A 15,189-nucleotide genomic window follows, 5' to 3' on the forward strand; every position below is an offset into this window, starting at 1 on the left:
GAGGATGCAACGTCTTTAAGGAACTTCAACGACGAGACAAAAAACAAAAAAACAAACAACAAAAGTAAATTTCTTCATGATAATGTTAATTTAAATCATTCCAATAATAATAACTTCAATGTAAAAAAAAATCACCCATTACTGACAAATAATAATCCCAACACCCACTCCCCTCCCAAAACATATGCCCAGGCAACAGCTAATGGAACACCTAATACAGGTCACAACAATCTCCCTTCTTCAACGTTAGACATTAACAAAACAATATTAGATTTTTTTGGCAACTTTAAATCACTAATTAATCCCTCAATTGCTCTCTTAACACAAGTAATTTCATCTTTTTTAAATGATAAAAATGAAAAATAACTCACCCACAAAAACGTCTCTTATCATTCTCCTTTTTAATGCAAACAACTTAAAAAACCATGTCAACGAAATACAAACTGGTTTATACGAAAAACGTATCAATATTGCATTAATAACCGAGACATACTTCACCAACTATTCCAAGGTACATATCCCAGGTTATATTACTTACAAGTCGAATCATATAGACAATACGGCTCACGGTGGTGTTGCAATCATTATCAAATCTACCCTGTCTTTCTCACTACTAACAAACTTTACCTGTGATTACCTATAATCTTGTGCTGTTACAATTATTTATTAAGCTAAATAACATACCGATCACTATTGCTAAATCTACTGTCCTCCAAGACACTATACATCTCAGCTACTCGGTTTAACGACTACTTCTCAACAATTAACTCCAATTTCATAATTGTGGTGACATAAATGCGAGCATTCTAGCATTTCTAGCAAAAGTATTAGAAAGGCTAATACTCAAAAGGCTTTTACCCTACATCGTCACGAATAAGATCCTACCAAACTCTCAATTTGCCTTTCACTCGGCGCATACCACAATACATCAAGTACACAAGTTAGTTGACGCAATCTCATTTTCCCTAGAAAAAAAATATTACTGCACTTGTGCATTTCTCGGTATAAGCCAAGCGCTTAATAGTGTTTGGTATGATGAAGGCCTTCAAATTAAAAAATTCTTTCCCCCTCCTTCTACTTACGGCTTAAGTCTTATCTAACTAACCGCCAATCCGGTTTGGATCTTCTGTCTTAGAAATTGAAAAAATTTTCGTTGGTGTCCCTCAGGGTGGAATCCTCTCACCCCTTTTATTCAATATTTACACATTAGACTAGCCTGCCTCTCGAAATATAGTAGCTGATTACGTGGATAACAAAATCATAATCTCAATAAGTCAGTACATACAAAATCCACTTTATGTCACTCCTTCTGTACAAATGTCTCTTTAAATAATGTTCTTATTTCCACGTCTAACACAGTCAGATACCTAGGACTCAATTCGGATAAACGCCTTATTTGGAACGCACATATCCATATCAAAAGACTTGCCTTAAATGCCTGACTCCGCAGTCTACGTCCCTTGCTTACAAATAATAAATACTCTAAACTAAAAGTTAATTATGTTTTCTTATGTATAAAACACTACTAAAACCAATGTGGACCTACGGTCTTCAATTGTGGGGTACTGCTAAAGTATTTAATACCAACAAAATCCAACAGATCCAGAATATTGTTCTTAGAAAAATGACAAATGCTCCACCTTTTGTGTACAATTATACCCTACATAAAGACCTCACAATGAAAAATATGACAGAAGAAGCTGTAGATTTATACAAACGCTTTCATAATCACCTAAATACCCACCAAAATCCATTGCTAAAGAGCCTCTTCACTCAAACCATATCGATAAACCCTGGGCGTTGTCTAAAAAACTGGTGCCGTGACTTGTTATAAATAAAAAAAAACAATAAAAAAATAAAAATAAAAAATCCAAATTCTAGACTCTAGACAGCGTTATTTCCTAGCCAAGTGTCACCTAATGGGTGATTTCTTAATTTAAAATATTCATGCTACAATTATAATATCATTTATACCTATTGTGCTATGTTGTACAGATTGTGTATTTCAAATTGTAAAATAAAAAATAAAAAAATGGCCCAAAAACCATTGTTCAAGTTCTAATCTAATACACTATTACAGAGTTATGTTTAAAACACCACAAATTTTTCAGTTGGATATACAAAATATAAATAATAACAACATATATATAACACGATTTAAAAATACACGGTAATGATATTTAATGACTCAAGGTATTAATAATTTATGTAGTGTTTTACTTCTTTGAGCTAAATAGTCTATAACAGTTTGTTATGGTGTATCACTTATAATAATTTTTTCTGTAGCCATTAATATAAAAGACTCAAAGTTGTTCCATGTAATCCCAAATCTTAAACACTATTAGCGCCTATGGAATTCTATGGTTCAGCACAGTCTATCCTTATAAAAATTATAAAATACGAATATACCTAGGTATTATAATAGTTTTTTTTTTTTTTTTTTTAGTGTTCAGTCAAATAACTTTGAAAATGAACTATTTAGTATTTATAGCTTTTCCTTTATATACATATTTTTTTAAAAACACTTAAGACTAAAAATGTATTTGAAATTGTCTATACAAAGTTTATAGTTTTTCTATTTTATTTTACTGAAGAAACTCAATATATATGAGAATATAAATAGTAGTTTATTATGTAAATAAAATCATAATTTATATTATATATAGTTATAGTTAATATAAATAAATTATAATTGAATAACATTAAAAATTTAAGTTCGAACTAAATTATTAATAATCAAAAAAAATGTTATTTTCGGGTGCAAAGCCCTGGGGGTTATTCATTGTTATTAAAATACTACAGAAAACTATAAAATAATATGTGGTCTCACAGAAATGTAACGATACGAATTAAAAAAAAAAAAAAATGATTTTAAAACATTATTCAAGATAATTTTTCGTGGAGTGACGGGATATAATTAGTTGATGGGGCATAGGCCTTTTAAACTAATATATTCCATTATATTATAAACAATTTAACCAGTGTTTTTAATGATAATTCTGTAGATTATAATTTATACTTTATAAGACTCCAAGGTATTTCTTTCCAATAGTCATTGTAAAAAAAAAAATAAAAAGCGGGTAAGTCGTGGATGTCGCTCTGCTGTACAGTAGGTTACTGTAATGGATGGGATTAAATTTGAATGCAATGATAGGTATCATTGTATACGAAAAACGATTCTGAACAAATATTTTATTTTTCAATTAAGACGCATTTTGCATAAGGCATGGTTAATCAATTAGTGTAGTTATCATAATTGATAATACCTTATATTATCATAGATATTATACATATACCTGATTTGAGTATAAATCGTTATCATTACGCGATTTCATACAAATTTAAAACTCAAACGCTCAAAACATTTTTCCTATAATGACGCTTCAAATTTTTTCTATAGCTATTTGAAGCAACACTTATGGAAAACTTAGTGTTGAATTTTATAACCTTGGATAAAAATCCAAACAATATTATGAATTTTGAACTACAAAATAATTCGCAAATATTCATGGTTTTGAAGAATTTTTGTCAATATTTGAAATTCAAATGCTTATAAAAATTTAATTTGCATTTCCGGTGGACATTTTTTTTGTGATAAAGATTGAAAAACTTGTAAGGAATCTTATATTAAATTTTTAAATCTTAGTGTAAAAAAGAAAATTTTTTATTAATTTCTAGCTTAAAATAATTTGTTATTCATAGGAGAATACGATTCATGGAAATAGATAACATTATAAAAGCTTTAAGTGTGTAAGCTGACGAATATGAAGGGGATATAGATAGGCGTTGTGCATACACAAGACGCGGGACCACACACGTTGTTAATGGACAAGAGTTCTGAGAAACTATGGTCAGAATATGACTATTTTACATAATGACTATAGTAGTAATGTAACTATTAATAATGCAGCTGCATGGGATGTGCATTTGTCTCGAGCGTGGGCAGTCGACATTTCTGTCGACAGTCGGTGGTTACCAACATTTGTTTTTTTTTTGAAATGCCAGTAAAAAAATGTTGGACGACCAAAAAAACTTGAAAATTTAATACAATGTTCCTTATGAGTTGTTCTTATTGTAGCTAAAAAAAAAATTAAAAATCGTATGTCACAATTTTTTTTAATAAGCGTTTATATTTAAAATTTTTACGAAATCTGTCAAAAACGCGAAAATTTGCAAGTAATTTTGAAATTGAAAAATCATAAAATTTTTTGTGTTTATAACTAGGGATTAAAAATACAACACTAAGTTTTCTATTTGTTTTCCTTCAAGTAACTATAGAGAAAACTCGAAAAATCATTATAGGAAAAATTTTAAGTGCGTTTGAATTTTAAATTTTTACGAAATAGCGTAACGATAACGATTTATCCTCCAACGATTTTAAATATTTGTAATTATTCAAAAAGTATAAGTCGTAGGTACTTGAAAATTTTACAAGGTATTTAGATTGGCATTTTCTTTACATGATTTAATTTTCGAAATATTTTGACTTTTTTTAGATATTTATAGACAACTGAAATTTTTAATTTTTCTGAAAATTTTTTTTGGAAGTGTCGATAAAATTTTTTTGGCATAAAAATACATACTCACAATTTTTTTTTATTAGCATCTGAAGTTCAAATATTTACTTAATACGTAAAAATTACGGCAATTTTCAAATTATCTTAGATAGAAATTCATAAAAGTTTTTCTTTTTAATTCTAAGATTTGAGAATTTAATACAAGGCTCATAATACATTTTTACACTAGCAGTGGAAAAATAAAAGAAATATATAGCCACAATTTTTTTTTACAAGCTTTTAAATTTAAATTTTGACAACATATGTAAAAATCACGAAAATTCACAAATTATTTTAAGCTAGAAGTTCATAAAAAATTTTCCTTTTAAAACTAAGATTTGAAAATTTTTAACTATCCATAATATATCCTAGACAGATAAATTATCTCCTTTCAGAATCGTTTTTCGTATACAATGATACCTATCATTGCATTTAAATCCAACTTACCCTAGTCAGAGGTCCATCCTACCACCTAATGTACAGCAGAGCGATACCCACTTTCCCGCTTTTTGTTTTTTAAGTTTTAGAATATGGATAAATAACATAGCATTTATATATAAGTACTATATTACTAATTATACTTTATCAATAATATACTAACTATTTTCACTTAATTTTTTTAGAATTTAATTAAAAACTAAACTTAAAATAATTTAATCCATGATTTTTTAGCTATAATTGTTATTGTTATTTGTTATAGTATACACTAGACATCAAGAGTTTATAATATTAAAAATATGAAACTTTTACATTTATGTAGTTTATATTATAGGCACAAACTGAAGTTCAAAATGTTAACGATTAAATACATATCTAATACGGTAAAGAAGCTAGACTAGTTAGTCAGTTAGTAATAATTAATAATTCATAACTAGCTAAAGTAAAAATATTAAAAAAGTAATACTACTTTTATATATAAGCAAAATATTTAAAAATCCTATAAAAATATATAGTTCGTAACTTAGTTGAATTTATAATTTTGTTATAAAAAGTTGGCCAAGAAATTTTTTATGCATACTACTATTCTATTTATTCAGTAACTTTATAAACAAAGTAACTAGTCACCTATGTTAGAAGTTACTGATAAAATTAACTTCAAACTTAACTTAAATTTTTAGTTTTTTAAATATATTTTTAAATTTAAGAAATGTGCTTTTGAAATTCGTCAAAATGCTACAAAAACGTGCATTTCATCATATAAGAAACCGTTATAATAATATATGTAATATAACATATTGTAAAATGTTTTTTTATAATACTTCTTATCTTATATATTTCAAAATATAAATATGTAATAATATTAATGTATGTTCATACACATATAGTATATAATATGATAAAAATATTTGTTTTCTAAAGTATATAAACAGAAATGTTATGTGCGTATAGTGTTTTATCTTCAAACCGGAAGTAATCCAAAAAAAAAAAATGTACATAATGTTCATAATGTTCAAATAATTTTACTGCGTTATGTTTATTGGGACTTTTGAGATTGCACCAAATTTTTTAGTTATACCTTATACATGATATTTGCCGAAAGGCATCTAATAAACTGAAATATGGGGTTCCTTTTTATTTGAAAACGAAAAATATTGATTTGCTATTTAAAAAGTAGTAAATAGTTTTGCGTTTAGTACTTCATGCTCGAATCTGCATAAAATTACCGTCATAAATTTTATCAAACTGAAGAAAGTTTAGAGCACAATGTTTCCATATTATTTCGAATACTGCACTCTCGGTGCCTTGAGCTACATATTATACAGTAAAAATGAACACTGTATGATATATTTAGAATATATGCACTTACATTTTCAACAGTATTTACGATTAATAATTTATTGTGTCATTTACTTATTTAATTTATCGTTACCTGCATAATTCATTGGTAGATATACATGTGTTTGAATAATAAGGAATGCTAATTTTGTTTATTTAATTTATGTAAGTAGTGGATAAAAAATTGTATTAAAAATATAAGCACAATAGTAAATACATTTAAATAATAATTCAAATAAGTTATATTAAAAATACACAAAATATCCGTAATTCTAAATTTGAGTAGATATATCTTTTTCAACAATTTTCAGCTTCATTGATTTAATAAAAATCGTTATCCTGACAATAATTAATTGACTCCATTGGATAAAAATTATACCCATTTTCATTAATTTACCAAGCTTCTTTCATAAATTAAATGATATTTTTACTGAGTGATCTATAAATCTAATAAAAAAAAAAAAAAAAATAATATTTCTTTCAAGGTTTTCACAAAAATATAGTAGTTAGTATAAACTCTTAAATTTGTATAGTGCCATAGTTTTATGTAATATTGTTTTGTAGAAAATTATTATAAGAATAATATATATGTATTATCTTATAAATTAAATATTCTGTAACATATTGAAATCGTAAACAACGTTGCGAAAAATATGCAAATATTGAATAAGCTCAATATACGATTTCCATTTATTAAATATTACTTTGTCTATAAATCTTAAATGTATATGCATGTTATTCAATATAATATTTCCAATTTAACATAATAAATAATTGTCTTGGTTATTTTGTTAAATAAAAATAATATTACAATAATATAATAGCTTTAGAACCTCCACATAAAATGTACAATGTACATGTTGTTAAATACCTACCATAATAAACACATTGAAAATAAATAACATAATTATAATAAACACAAAAAAAATAAAATAAAAACAGGTGCATAACAAATTATTGAAAAATATTTAATTTTGTTCTACCAGGTTTGCTTAATACTTACGAGTTACAAAGATATAATAATAATATATTAATTAATTGGTTGTTATTTTTTCTGAAAATATGCATTTTGAATTTGCGTATATAGATATTTCATATTGCCCATTTTATGATGATATCATGATTTATAGTAGATTCATTTAGTTTAAATTTAAAAAATAATATAAACTAATTTTTAAATCAACTAAATATTAACTTACTTTATATAACTTTATTTTATGCACTTGTAATTTTTAAGTTAATTATGTGAATAATTGAGGAATCACTAGTTTATTTTATACTATTTATTGATTTAAGTTATTTCAAATTAATACGAATAGTAACTTAGGCTCTACAGTAGTATGTATTTTTTTTTACAGAGTGGCGTTTATTGATTAAATAATAAGTACATTTTTCTATAAATTACATATGTGTAACAAGTTAGTTTGATGAAAACATTTTATAATACAGGCTGCGAATGACGGACGATTAGCATTCCAATCATCTTTCACAATAAATATTATACTGAAAAAGCATATGGTATATAAGGTAAGCAGATCTCTGCAATAATTTTATTTGAGGCATCTTGTGGTATTTTCGGGAAGGGTATTTGAGGAAATTTAAGAGATGAGTTGGTTTGGAGTTTGAGAGAAGTTGCCGTGGAACCTTTTGTAGGAGGTGATAGTTGTATAATGGATGTTTTGATTTAGAAGTTGTTGTAGAGTAAATCATTTTTTTCGTACTATGGAGGTTTGCGACGATACGTAGACAAATAGATTGGAAGGCTTGAATCGTTTGGCTATTGATTTTTATGCTAAGTCCTAGAGAATGATGCCATCCGTAGGAAACGAAGCAAGGAGATCTTTGTAAACGATTTAGTATTGTGTACAATTTTAGTACAATCTTCGATAAAATACATACGATACTGATTTTGTTGTAGGTACCAATTACTGGATTTACCACACTATAAACAATGTATTATGTATGAAAACATTTCAAAAACTATAAACATACTGTAATCTATACCTATATAATAACGCTTACTGGACAGTGAATAAAATATTTTAGTTATAAAAATATACATATAGATAATACAAACACATCATGCAATAACCGTACATGAGTCATACCTTGTCAAGTTCGGTGGTTCTATGTGAACACCTCAATAACTGACCTAGAATGATTAATTTAGTGTTAATCATTTGAAATCAATTATATTCGATTTCATTGTGTGTAATAATAAATGTATCGATAATAATTAGAAAAATTTATTTAAACCATATATTTTAAATCAATATGACAATGGATAAAATTATTATTCAGAGAGGCACAGAAAACTCTCATTGAATTCCCTATACTATATTATGTAACAGGTTTCCTTACACTGTTACAAAACCACAAATTAAATAAGTCCACCAATTAGGGAATAATTGTTTTTCCAACATAAGAAAATCCAAACTTTAATGCTTGCGTGTCTTGTGTAATGAAAGTATTACGATAGTTACTAAATCCCTTAGACACTTGATGTAAATATTATTCATTGAAAAGTCACTAAAGGTAAAATCTGCACTGAATATGCACCCAAATACGTGAAATAAATACGGTGTCACTCATTCAATAAAGGGTGTGAATGACATCAAAGAACTGTCAAGGTAAAAACTATTTATAAATAATTTGGGTAACCCGATGGGATGGCAGTAGTAGATTTTTCATTTTTGTCGTCAACTGTCCACGTCATCAAATTCTGTTTAATCTAAAATTCTTTTGTCTCTTTTAATTTAAGTCGATATTTGAATAGCACTGTAATAACTTCCCGTTACACTACCACTTCATCCTTTAACAACGTCCAGTCATTAATATTTCTCTACGTGTAGTGAACTAGTACGCTTTCATTTTATACCACTAATTAAAATAATTTAAAAAGGAAATATGACGTTTTAATATTATTCTGTGGTGTGTTAAAAAAATATGCTTTTATGCTTATCTCTTACATTATTACGTGTTGAAGAAAACACTGTACCTATCTTGTGTTGCACTGTTGCATATACACTGACGTGCGTCATTTATATTTACTAATGAAACCAACTCAATAGTAATTCGTCGCTATAAATATGTTAACTATATTTTACTTATCTACCTTCTAGTAATCATTCAAATTATTTATTGAAAATTAAGAATAATTTGATTCGTGGAGATAACTTAAACGCATCGTAATTTATTAGTATAATACCTTTATGTAGTGATTCTATATTTTTTAGTAATCGATCAAAATATGAAAGGACAAAATATCCAAATTTATCCATTAAAAAAAATAAAATAGTAGATTACACTTTAATTTCTAATAAAATTATCTGAAATATCAAGTTATTTAATCAGCTCGTAAAATTAATGAAATAAATTACGTTTGTAATAATAATATCTCAAAATACACTGCACAAACATTAGTCTCAATATCTACCAATAAAAATTTAAAAAATTACATAATGACAGTAGGGACGTTTCAAATTTTTTAAATGCTATCGCTAATTTTATTATGAAAAAATACGTAGGTTGAATTAATTTTATGAGCTTATTTTATAATTTAATATTTGAGATAATTTTTTGTAGAAAACTTTAAATTTTGTGATACTATTGCAACAAACGTAATTAATATAATTAATTAATATTACATTATGGTAGGCATATTTATGTAATTAAATAATTTGATTTTCATTGTATTATAAAGTAAAATGTGATATACTAATTTGTGTAAAAAAAAAAAAGATTAATTGAGATATTTTGATCTAAATTCGCTTATGCACCGATTACTTGAGTATACGAGTGAATTCCCTTTTCAGTGATTTAATTATCTTATTACCATAGATGTAAATATGAACAAAACAGTTTTTGTATTTGCATGAAGATTTTGCACAGACTTACTTTTGTATCCGTCTTGTAACAATGCACTACTGTATGGTGTACGGTGGTGATTGGTTGGATCCAAATAAGCTACGCCCTAAACGATTTTTGGTCGCAATGGTTGAACCCATGAATCAGATTACTCTGACGTGTCTACAAAATGTTTCACTTAAAAAAATTCATGCTTATGTGTTTCTCAACGCTGCTTGACTTACAATTTCTAATGGAGCTATGTAGTTGGGATGGTTTGAATAATAGACTCAACACATTTGTTATTGTTTGCTATTGTGTAATATAATTATATTTAAAACTCTTTAAACTATAGTGGTACCTTATGTGTCTACATCAACGGTATTGACTAGGCTGACCAGGCATTTGTGTTTTTTATTTTTATATTAATGGGTTAATTAATAGGCGACGATAATAATAGACAACAGAGGTTTCTCCCGGGGGCCTGGAAGAGACAGGTATAAATATAATATACTATTTCGATAGTTGAAAATTTTTTTGTACCTATAATAATTTAAAGTCAATTGCTAATATATCAAATATAATGTTCAAAATGTTTGGGGTTTGTGGGGGGGGGGGGGCTAAAGCCGTTAGCCAGTCCCTTGGGTGCGCCCTTGACTTCGAAAGTTGTATTGATGACCGTGACATCTTGTTTGAAGTATTATAAAAATACGTACATGTTTATTTAATAATTAGCTACTTAATGCTTTATAACTGGAGCTGACTTTAGCTTGAATAGAAGAGGAATCAAAATAGTTGGAATTGAGCCTGGAAATAAGTAGAGAATTTGCTGACATTTAGTCAATGACAGACTACCAGTTATGTTTGGTATAGGAGGGGTAGATTTAAAAATAGATAATATTATGAACTTATTCAATCAAATGCCGGTCATAGATGGAGGCTGGTTACAAATTACACATCCATACTCAAGTATAGGAATGTATGAAGTATTAAAATGAAAATACTAGCATACCATATGCAATATTATGTATCTTAGAAATTATAATACAATTTGATGTCCACATCGAGATCTATAATGAAAAGGAAGTGAATATAGTCAAAACTAAACATTTTTAGTTATTTTTTAAATTATTGGAAAAAAATGGATGCAAGTTGAGATGCACCACTGTGCATTATTAGTGCCTTGTGTGTCACAGTAATGGGTATGTTAATTTTGAATTCAATGGTATAATGATGTAAAATCATTGAATACGAACAACTATTCTGAGAAAACCGTCTATCAGCTTATATTACTAAGTATATTTAAATATTCGTAGTGTAAACGTCAGTTATTGAATTGATTTTTTTAGCAAAACATTGCATTTTAAAATGTAATCAATCCCATAAAATATAATAATATAATTTAAAAGTTTCAAGTACCCACGAATAATATTTTTAAATAAAAAAAAAATTTTAATTCGTTACTCTTCATTTAAATAGTTAATCTTTATAGGTACTTATATATACATATATGATTTCGTCTATATTTGAACTTAAAATAGATATGTATAAAAAAACTTTTAATATGTATTTAGATTTTTGGTTTTTTTTGGCCAAAACGAAAATTTGATATTTAAACAAAACATGTTTCTATTATAATATAGACATTGAGTAATTTTTAAAGCAACTTATTACACAGTATCGATTATCTGACCTTGATATAATATGCAAAATATTACGCAATATACTGTGGTTGACACTTGAATCATAAATATCCTAATAACAATAAAATTAAGCATGAGTATGTACTTTTGTATTGGTTTATAATGAAACGATAACTATGAGAAAAATAGAATTATTAATCTACTAATAATGAATAATATTATTATTGTTGAAAAAATTTGTCCTGACAAACAAAAGGCTTGGCAACTAGATTGCTTAAAATAAATACATGCAATTGTAATGCAATTAATAAACAAAATGATAAGATTTGTGTCGCTGATTAAAATATATACTCGTAGATTATCGTAAGCGATACGTGAAACGAAAGCCCACGCTGTTTCTTTAGTTGCTGCAGTGGGGTTAACTTCACGTGGTCGTGATGTCAACTCTGGTGGCGGCAGAGGCGACTACTTCGACGGAAACGCGTGAGATAGCTTCGACTGCGAGGACGTTGGTGGCAACGTCAGCGGAAGAAACGGCAGATGGAATCGCTACACCATCTCTGGTAGAATCGACGACTTCCGTTACGCCGCCGGCATCCGAGACCACTGAGATTATAGCCATCTCCCGACAGATCAACTGCGCCCTGGAATGCCCAATATGTTTGACCCTGATGTCGGCCATGTCGTGCTTTTGCCCTAATGGGCATGCAGTGTGTCAGCCATGCATGCAGACGCTGTTCAACACCGACCATACTCGCAACACCCTGTGTCCGTTGTGCCGGACGTCGATGGAGCAATCCGTGAGCATGTCGGCCATTGTCAAAAAACTGGTCGAGGTGTCAAGATCGGTGAAGGTGGCATGCTCCAACCAGTCATTAGGATGTCCCGAGCTGGTACCCGTGCTTCACGTCAGCGAACACGAATCCGTGTGCCGGTATGTAGCGGGTGTGAAGTGTCAGGTGGGCTTGTGCCAGTGGGTTGGCATGTACGAACAGCTATACGAACACGTGTTGAACATGCACCCCGGTGTCGCTGTTCAGTCTTCGGTAACAATAATAATATTATTATTAAATGCAAAGAGTATTATGTGTCCATAATATTATTATGTTCTTATACGAAATATTATTCAAAGCCAAAATATATACAGAGTGATTCTTTTATCAAACAACACTCATTATTTAAAAAAGTATTGACTTTTTTTTTCAAAATTGTAGATTTACACTCTTCTAGAATCGTTTATTTATTTTTATATTTTTTACCCTTATATTTATTAGATAAACCACTATCAACTTTTGATTTTCAAATGGTAACCTATACTTAAAATTTCATAAATTAATAAAGCTATTTTTTTTTTTAAATATTACGTTAAAATTTCGAATTTAGCGCTAGTAGTTTATGAGTTATAGGTATTTAAAGTTTAGATCGGCAGAGTGATGTGGTACGGGGTTACCCCGCAAAATGTTTGTCCACTACTCCGCTTGTCTAAACTTTAAATACTTATAACTCATAAACTACTCGTCCTAAATTCGATTTTTTTGTATCAACATTTTTAGAAAAATATTTTGCTTTGGAATATGAAATTAAAAAACTATGTCGCCATTCAAAAAAGTAAAAAACTTAAAAAATGATAAGGATAAAAAATATTTAAAAATATAATTTTTTAGAAAAGCGTTGGTTTATTAACAACTTGAAACTATGTAAAAAAATATTTTGAAAAAAGTCAATACTTTTTCAAATAATGAGTGTTGTTTGATAAAAGAATCACCCTGTATACCATGGCTGTAAATTGTATAACCATGCTGAAGCTCTATGATTATTATTCCTCAATCACATATTATATATTATATAATAACATATAGCTTATGGCTTTCGGTTTTTTAGTCATAGAGCATCAGATATAATCATTTAACTATAAAGTTTTTGTATATATCTGTGACCTCAACAAAACACAAGACCCCACCAGAAGCCAATTCACCTGAATACTGCCCTACAATTTAGTGACAGATGGGAAATCATCTGTTGAGACGAAATATTGACTTTTTGTTTTTATGTCTATTTTAGAACATATTTTTTTCAATGGATTTTTGAATTGTGACATAATAATAATAATTATGTCATTATAATTCGTAAACTATAAACAATATGATTAATAATAATATTATGCTATCCGTAAAAAACATTTTCCCGTGTCCTTTCAGACGAATCGGCTGATGGTGACCGACGTTAAAGAAATAAAAAAATACCGAAGCCGGACATACTTGGTCCAGTCTACGTACGGCATGATTTGGGTGCTGTTGTCACGGACGACGCGGTCACGGATCCAGGCGGGACTATTCATGGTGGACCGCAAATGGAGTGGCCGACACTCGACATCAGAACCCGACCAAAATTTCACCAACTCGAGTCAATCTGACATTCTATACCGGATTACGTGGTTTGATGATAACGACAGGGCAAGAACTAGAAGCAGGACGAAGGTGGTAAATTGGAGCACTACCCTGAAGGAGGCCAGCCACGCATTAATGAACAACGCGTATTCCATGTTCCGGTCCAGGAAGGGTAGCATGGAGATCAGCTGGTTCCCGTCTCATCGACACAATAATAACCACCGTACTATCCTTTGACTTATTGTAGTATTGCATAGACATACAGTGACAGTGTAAAAGTAATTCGACCACAGAAATTCAGTGAGTGTATGTGTGTGAACTGTACTAATAATACTATACCTAGATCCGATAGGTACGTGCGACAAAGCGGGGATGTGTCAAATTTTATTCATTATTTATCGTCGTCAATATTAAAAGCTTTCCACCGTGGGTCAACTCAACTACGCTTACTACGAAATCGTATGTGTATGGAACGTTTGTATAATAATTTGTTTTTAATTTATTTGTTTTTTAACTGATTAATAAATTAATGTTACATTTTAACGAAATATGTGAATGGTAGTTTATATACAATCGCATCTGACTTTTTGGTAAGCCGACACGTAGATACGTTGATACTAATTATTAAATTAGTTTCCGATTGATTTTGCGATAGTTGCTTTCGCAATGTCGAATTTCTCTATATCATTCATTACTACGTTTCCATTTTATTTGAGTTAGAAGTACCACACAACTACTTACTCTCCCAACAATTTTATAAGTGAATCATCAATGTTGTAGCACATTGAACGGTTCTAGTAGCTCTGTAGATAATTGCTACCTTAAGCTCCAACGAAACGACAATCATTGATCAATTATCAATCATCTTCCTATTTACTTTATTCATTATAAAACATGGGTTGCGAATTTATATTGTTTGGCGAACACATATTTTTATTCACACTTGTAGAAGTTCAAACAGGCAAAGACGTAGTTATAGCT

The 15,189-nt window shown here is 28.8% G+C and overlaps 1 protein-coding gene across 2 annotated transcripts; it reads left to right on the plus strand.

The window, feature by feature from the left end:
* The first annotated feature begins 12,187 nt into the window (after positions 1 to 12,187).
* On the plus strand, positions 12,188 to 14,756 carry LOC107164796 (uncharacterized). Of its 2 annotated transcripts, XM_089217892.1 has the most exons (3): positions 12,188 to 12,867; positions 14,020 to 14,486; positions 14,552 to 14,756. In XM_089217892.1, exons 1-2 carry the CDS (start codon positions 12,259 to 12,261, stop codon positions 14,443 to 14,445), a joined length of 1,035 nt encoding a protein of 344 aa, XP_089074018.1. In that variant the 5' UTR covers positions 12,188 to 12,258; the 3' UTR covers positions 14,446 to 14,486; positions 14,552 to 14,756. The 2 variants fall into 2 exon arrangements, with proteins under 2 accessions (XP_089074018.1, XP_015368237.2); XM_015512751.2 differs by having other exon boundaries at positions 12,189 to 12,867; positions 14,020 to 14,756.
* Positions 14,757 to 15,189: the final 433 nt, after the last annotated feature.

Source organism: Diuraphis noxia, unplaced genomic scaffold (assembly GCF_037042655.1).
Source record: "Diuraphis noxia isolate RWA-SAM2 unplaced genomic scaffold, SU_Dnox_SAM2 contig0001, whole genome shotgun sequence".
In the NCBI taxonomy this organism is placed as follows: domain Eukaryota; kingdom Metazoa; phylum Arthropoda; class Insecta; order Hemiptera; family Aphididae; genus Diuraphis; species Diuraphis noxia.

Coding starts and splice junctions, on each gene's coding strand:
- LOC107164796 (XM_089217892.1), top strand. CDS start 12,259: ATGTCAACTCTGGTGGCGGCAGAGGCGACTACTTCGACGGAAACGCGT. Junction 12,868..14,019: donor GTGTCGCTGTTCAGTCTTCG/GTAACAATAATA, acceptor GTGTCCTTTCAG/ACGAATCGGCTGATGGTGAC.